At 41.5% G+C, this 7,390-nt stretch overlaps 1 protein-coding gene across 1 annotated transcript in view; it reads left to right on the top strand.

The window, feature by feature from the left end:
• selenbp1 (selenium binding protein 1) overlaps positions 1 to 6,997 on the top strand; it is an 18,145-nt gene extending 11,148 nt beyond the window's left edge. Inside the window, exons 5-12 of the mRNA XM_023330736.1 lie at positions 949 to 1,069; positions 1,147 to 1,329; positions 5,480 to 5,661; positions 5,960 to 6,038; positions 6,120 to 6,241; positions 6,318 to 6,410; positions 6,480 to 6,598; positions 6,693 to 6,997. Coding sequence (XP_023186504.1) covers positions 949 to 1,069; positions 1,147 to 1,329; positions 5,480 to 5,661; positions 5,960 to 6,038; positions 6,120 to 6,241; positions 6,318 to 6,410; positions 6,480 to 6,598; positions 6,693 to 6,855 — 1,062 coding nt within the window. The 3' untranslated portion in view covers positions 6,856 to 6,997. The remainder of the gene's footprint in view (positions 1 to 948; positions 1,070 to 1,146; positions 1,330 to 5,479; positions 5,662 to 5,959; positions 6,039 to 6,119; positions 6,242 to 6,317; positions 6,411 to 6,479; positions 6,599 to 6,692) is intronic.
• The last annotated feature ends 393 nt before the right edge of the window (positions 6,998 to 7,390 follow it).

Here is a 7,390-nt window from a genome sequence, read left to right on the forward strand (position 1 = left end):
AAGAGGAGGAGGAGGAGGAGGAGGAGGAGGAGGAGGAGGAGGAGGAGGAGGAGGAGGAAGAGGAGGAGGAGGAGGAGGAGGAAGAAAAGGAGGAGGAGGAGGAGGAGGAGGAGGAGGAGGAGGAAGAAAAGGAGGAGGAGGAGGAAGAGGAGGAGCAGGAGGAGGAGGAAGAGGAGGAGGAAGAGGAGGAGCAGGAGGAGGAGGAAGAGGAGGAGGAAGAGGAGGTTCAGGTTCATGCAGAGTTCATTGCGGCTCATTAATTAGTAGTAAAAACAGAAAATATTCCAGTTTAACTTGTTGATGTTGGAGAGAAAAAAGAATCTGTTGCTGAATATTCCTGAACCCAAACGGTTCTGAACGCTGAACCCAAACCGATCTTCTGTTGGAGTTCCATGGTCGTAGAGTTGACTCTACTGCCCCCTGCTGGTGCCGCCGTGGTATTACAGTGGCTTTAAGGGGCAGTCAGTGAAAACAGCACAGCGGTTCTGTTTGGGATCCGGTCCAAAGATACGAATCCTTCCTGGCCCCGTTCCCAGATGATCACATGGTTATTTGTGCTTTTTCTGAAGTTACAGTCAAAGATGAACAGCAGTAATTTAGGTTAATTAGCCTGGTATAAGAGAAAAAGATGATGTTTAAATTAAGATTTTCATCATATTATTCATCCATTTATGAATATCAAAGGTTCAATTAGTTAGCAAGCTAAGTATTTAACTTTAAACTAAATATTTAATTTGCTAACTAAACCTTTAGTTAGCAAGTTAAATGTTTAGTTTGTAAGCTAAATATGTAGCTAGTAAGCTTATGTAGGAAGCTACTGTGTAGCCATCTTCCTAATAAAATATTGAAATTGAATTCTATTCTATTCTAAATTGCTAATTGAGATTTATTTTCTAAGCTAAATATTTAGCTCGCTAACTAAGTATTTGCTCCTTCGCGGGTGTCCAGACGGTGGAGCCCATCGATCTGTACTGGAAGTGCGGCCTGGCCAACCCTCACACCAGCCACTGCCTGGCCAGCGGCCAGGTCATGATCAGCTGCATGGGAGAGCCAGCAGGTGGCGGTAAAGGTGAGGCCTGAACCCACAGAGAGGAACACAAGCTGGTGCCCTCTGCTGGACGGTGGTGGTAACTGCTGCTGTTGCAGGGGGCTTCGTCTTGCTGGACGGTGAGACGTTCGAGGTGGTCGGTAACTGGGAGCATCCAGGTGAGGCGGCGCCGTTCGGCTACGACTTCTGGTACCAGCCCCGCCATAATGTGATGATCAGCACCGAGTGGGGGGCGCCCAAAGCGCTGGTCCACGGCTTCAACCCGGCCCACGTCAAGGAAGGTCAGTGGTCTTGTAACAGCCGTAATTGTGTTTCTTTAAGATACTGTGGCGTCGCTAGTGATGTCACAAGTATGCGTCACTGCTTCTACCTACAGAGCCATTCTATGTGGTAGAAAATCTATATTTATGAAATATTGGTGGAATAAACAAATCTGGTCAGTTACTCATTTACTGGATGGAAATGGTGAAATTCTGAGTTTGGAGGAATTTAACAGGAAGTTTGGAGCTGATTGTTCACTAACAATTTATAAGAAAGTTTTACTAGTTTCCCTGATGTCCTCATTCAGTCAGTTAAAAACTATTTACCTAATTTCTCTATTCCTAGACTCCATGAGATTCAAACTGAGCTTGTGGACATTAGAGATAATAAACAGTTTTGAATCAGTATTCAATAAAAACATAATCTGTTCTCTTACAATTTTTTTACAAATCGATGATAGTCAAAATTAGATAGAATTATTTGAAATTCCCAATTCCTTCTAAATATAAAGAATTACATTTTAAGATAATTAATAACATATATCCTTCAAATGAGTTCTTAAGAGACAGATTTAATATTAATGTTGAGAATTGTGGTTGGAAACAACTAAACATTTGTTTTACGAATGTAAAGAAGTATTAAACTTATGGGATCAACTTCATAACTTCTGTCTTCTAAAACAATAAATGTGGATTTTATTTCTTTACTAAACATTCAGTTGAGTTTATTAATGAAAGAAAAACATGTGGAATCTTTAGTCAATGTTCTAATTATTGTAGTCAAATATTATATCCATAAATGTCGCTATGCAAAATGTTTTCTCTCATTCTCTGCTGTCAAAAATGAACTTTCCTTTTTTAAAAGATTTCTGAGAAAGATGCAGAATTTAAACGCAATTAAATTGTTTGAGTTAATGGAGGATTTTCAGTTAGTAGCCCCCTCTGATTAATTTAATTGATTTATTTTTCACTAATTTTAGTGCTTTGTTCCTAATTGTGATTTGTAACAGCAGGGGTTGATATTTGGTTTTTGTAATGTTTGTTATTGACGTCTTGTTATTCTTGTATATACAATAAAAAACAAATATTGTCGTTTCAAAAAAAAAGTTTCTCAAACCTGATTTCTAAAAGGCGTTTATACATAATAACATTTGCCTTATTTTGGATTTAATTGACCAGAACCAAAATGGATGAATTATTTTTAGACTTTTATAAAATATGATAGAACATGAATTTATGTTCAAAGCTTTAGATTTATTTGGGTTTGGAAATAAATGTATTAATGTAATGAAAACATTTTACAAAGATACAAACAGTTCAGAGTTTTTCCTCATGGAACCTCAGAGATTTAAAAAGGTAAAACCAGGTTGCTCCATTTCTCCTCTGCTGTTTATTGCTGCTGCAGAAATGTTTTCCATATCAATTAAAATGATCAATTTGGTAAATTATCAGTGGGAGGCAAAGAGTTTTCTATTAGTCAGCTGATGACACAACTATCTACTTAAATAAACTGACTGAAATTCAAAAAATTCTTAAACTGATTGAAACTTTCTCAAAGGCTTCAGGACTTAAATTAAGTTTAAACAAAAGTTACATTTAGCCTCTAACAGACTGTCCTATATCCACTGCTTTTAATATTCCTGTCAAATATCTGGGTGTGAATATAAATAAAAATAAATCTGAGTTAGAAAATCTGAATATTTGGGAGAAACTTCAAAAATGTAAAACTCATTTAAATAAATGGACACACAGAGATTTATCTATTCTGGGAAGAATATTTATCACCAAAATAGAAAGTATTTCCAGACTTATCTACCCTGCATATACATTAGGAATAAACAATAATTCAGAAATCAAATCCATCAACAGGATGAATTTTGACTTTATATGGAAACAGAAAACTCACTACATCAGAAAAAGTAATTTAACCAAACAGTCTGAAGATGAAGAACTGCAAGATATTGAATTTGACAGCATGAACTTTAAAAATAAACTGGCTTCGGTCATTTCTAACAAATCAAAATGAATTATGGTTCCATATTCCAAGTAAAATATTTTCAAATCTGGGTGGAGTTAATTTTCTTCTTAGATGTGACTTTTAAAAAACTGCCTGTTAAACTTTCCTTCTTTCACCAGCAAGTTTTATTATATTGGAGATTAATCTATAAACATAACTATAGCCCACACAATACTCCCTAAGAACTGCTGTTACATAAAAATCAATAATGAATCAATTTTTACACATAACTGGCTGGAACAAGGAGTTTGGTCTGTGATGCATTTATTAAATAATGGAGGGATTCAGTGTTAAATATAACCTGCAAATTAATAAAAGTGAATTTCAAAAAATGATTAGTTATTCCCCTAAATATTTTATGCACAGCTAAATGTTTTTATAAGATCTGTGTTTACAGAACCTCTGACCTTCCTGGACTTCTGATTAATGGACCCAATATCACAGACAATAAACTAAAAACTCAAAATAGGGAATGTTTTACTACTTTGTTTCCTTTTGTATCAAATCCAAATTTTATTTCTTTTCAAAGGTTGAAAGGGTAAAAATTAGAACAAATGATTTCAATAACCTGAGGAAGTCCACCTTCAAATCTTTCAGGTGTTTTTCCCTCTAAGGAAACTTTAGACTTTGATTTGCTGTTGATGATAAAACTTGTTTATTTTGTGACATCGAGTCGACTGAACATCTTGTCTATGAATGTTTATTGCAAAGTTGATTGTTTCCTGGAAGTGATGATAGCAAAGTTCACATCCTGTTGCATGATGTTTTTTTAACTCAACATATAATAACTGATTTTTTAAAGGTTTGTGTATTTTAATGAAAATGCCACAACAACTACAAATAAGAAATGTTCAATTAGATCAAAAAATCAATAAATCTTTGTTTTTTTTTATCGTGTCCCTTTTTCAAAGTAGGCTGACAGGAGAGGGAGGAAGACACGCGGTAAACGTCGTCTGGTCCGGGAGTCGAACCCGCGACAGCCGCGTTGAGCTACGTTGCCTCTGAATGTGGGTCGCGCTGACCCCTCCGCCACGCCCCATAAATAAATCTAATATTTCCAGGGGAGCTATAGCGCCACCAGTGGCCGTGTGTTCTTAGGACTCTGCTGACTCTAGCAGCCGGGTTCTGTAAGGTTCTGTAAGGTTCTGTAAGGTTGGTGGTGAAGAGAGAGTGTTTGTTGGTTGGGAGTTTCTGCCTCCTGTGACCAAAGCGTCTCAGTGTCCAGTGTTTCCTACTGCAGTGGAATCCCAGTATCAGACTGGTTTAACTGGTCTTATGGTTCTGATCCGGAGCTTTGATCCAGTCTGTTCTGGAGTCCATTAAAAGGAGTTGAACTTTGACCTTTGGCTGTTTTTGACTACCTCATTTCTGCCATTTAGCTTTAGCTTCTTATGCTACAACGGTTTACCAGTAAGTCATTTAGCAGAAGCTAACGTTCTCTGGCCATTTTCAGAAAATGGCTCCGAATAAGAAAAAGTTTGAGGTCGACTGATTTTAACTTGAATGTTCTTTTGCATTTTTCTTGGACTGTAAGAATAATTTCTTTTGTTTTGTTCTCTGGGAAACTAGTAATTGAGTAATGTGTTTTTCTTTTAATGATTTTTGCTGATAAATACAGAAAGAACAATAAAAATCATACCAGCATCAATAATGATAGTAATATTAATAATCCATCCAGTGGAAACAGCCTACATGGCCCAGCACATTTTAAACTGTGTACTGTTGAGCTGCAGCAATGCATTCTGGGTACACAATAAACATCATTGCTGCTCTGCATCACTGTGGAGAACCTGAGGAGAGGAAACGGAACTGCTGTGTAAACAGACTTCAAAATAAGAGCATGAATATAAACGTCTAACTACTAGAAGAAATCTTCAGTCGAAAAGAAAAACTTCAACGTTGAACTTTATTTATTCAGCTGAAAGTTTACAAAACTTCTGAGTGAATTTATTTGGAAAAGTCAGAGGAGCTAGGTTAGCTAGGACGCTAAAACATGAGCTGTGCTGTTAGCGCAGCCACCGCCTCACAGAACCTATCTGGACCCAACAGACCGGCTTCATCCTGCGTGTTTCTGGTGCCATCAAGTTTACGCTTCTGGTCCCAGTGGGTCACAACCCCTGGACCGACTCAAACCGGTCCGGCGTTTTGTTCCAGGTCTCTACGGATCTGCCCTCCATGTCTGGGACTGGACCACCCACAGGAAGCTGCAGACTCTGGACCTGGGAGAAGATGGCGCCATCCCTCTGGAGGTCCGCTTCCTGCACCGCCCCGACGCCACCGAGGGCTACGTGGGATGTGCCCTGCGGGGATGTGTCTTCAGGTTCTACAGAACCCCGGTCAGAACCACAGCCGTCCTGGAGTCTACCGGGCTTCTCTAGGACATTCTGATCCAAACGCAGGAGGTTCTGGTGCCAGAGGGGTCCAGTAGGTCTCCATCGGCCATCATGAGCGGTTCCACCTAAAACCATTTATGATTAAAACTGGAATAAAGTTGGAAGGTTCTTATGTTACTGGTGAAATGGACCAGAACCACCTAGAACCCAGAACACACAGAACAGAGATAGCTGGAGATCCGGTTCTGGTGTCCATCGTCAGAACCATCAAAAGGTTCTGATGGTTCTGTTGTTTCCTCAGAAAGGCGACTGGGCCGCAGAGAAGGTGATCAGAGTTCCCAGTAAGAAGGTGGAGGGATGGATGTTACCTGAGATACCAGGTGAGGCGATGGTCTACCTGTCTCACCTGTCTCAGTCTCACCTGTCTCAGTCTCACCTGTCTCTGTCTCACCTGTCTCCAGGCCTCATCACCGACATCCTGCTCTCGTTGGATGACCGCTTCCTCTACTTCAGCAACTGGCTCCATGGTGACATCAGACAGTATGACATCACAGACCGCAGGAACCCTCGATTGGTTGGACAGGTCTGATGTCATCACACCTGTCTGCTGCTGCGGCGAGACCTGAGAGTGAGACGGCTCACCTGTCTGTCTGTTCCAGGTGTTCCTGGGAGGAAGCATCATCAGAGACGGACCAGTCAAAGTCCTGGAGGATCCAGAAAAGCAGGAGCAGCCAGCTCCTTGCATCATCAAGGTACCAGAGAGGATCTACCCGAGTCTGTCTGTCTCCCCGTCTCACCTGTCTCACCTGTCTGTCCCTCAGGGGAAGCGTGTCCCTGGAGGTCCCCAGATGCTGCAGCTCAGTCTGGACGGTCAGAGACTTTACGTCACCACGTCTCTGTTCAGCGGTTGGGACAAGCAGTTCTACCCGGACATGATGAGGTACCGACCCACGACCCGGAAGAACCCGGTGCCTGCTGAGGTCCGGAGCCGCGTGTCGGACCACAGAAGCTGAGCGTGTCCCGATGTTTTGCAGAGAGGGCTCGGTGATGATGCGGATCGACGTGGACGCGGAGCGGGGCGGTCTGTCCCTCAACAGGGACTTCCTGGTGGACTTCGGTCAGGAGCCCGACGGCCCGGCTCTGGCCCACGAGCTGCGCTACCCGGGGGGCGACTGCACCTCCGACATCTGGGTCTGACGCCCCGACGGACGGAGGAGCGCTTATCAACAGGGGGCGCTGTGGGGGGAGAGTTGCTAGCTGATCCTTGTTGGAGGAAGAGAGGGTCAAATGTTTCTGCCATGAGCTGAAAAGCCTCTGAATAAATCAGATTTACCTTCTGCCTCCAGAATGATGAGTGATTTCTGCCTCTGCAGAGATAAAAAGACAAAAACTTTAAGGCGGCTAATTTGAGATCAGCTTCAATCTGGTCTTCACTGGTCGGCATGGCTACCCCACAGCAGTAACTATATACATTAGCTGCTAATATGCTACATCAGCAAAGTATTTAGCAGAAGCTAATGCTAAGGTGCTAACACCAAGTCAAATTATATCTGCCCCAGAAAATCTAGACTTTTCGAGCGCCATGTAATGTTGACCTGTTTTGTTCTAAACGCCCTTAAATATCGTGTTTATGTTTCGATCTGGTTTCTACCGACTGTTTGATTTTGTTCCTCTTGCTAAGTTTCTTCTTAATCTTTATCTCCAGGAAACGTGAAGAGCGGAAACAGAACTG

Source organism: Xiphophorus maculatus, chromosome 3 (genome assembly GCF_002775205.1).
Source record: "Xiphophorus maculatus strain JP 163 A chromosome 3, X_maculatus-5.0-male, whole genome shotgun sequence".
NCBI classification, from domain to species: domain Eukaryota; kingdom Metazoa; phylum Chordata; class Actinopteri; order Cyprinodontiformes; family Poeciliidae; genus Xiphophorus; species Xiphophorus maculatus.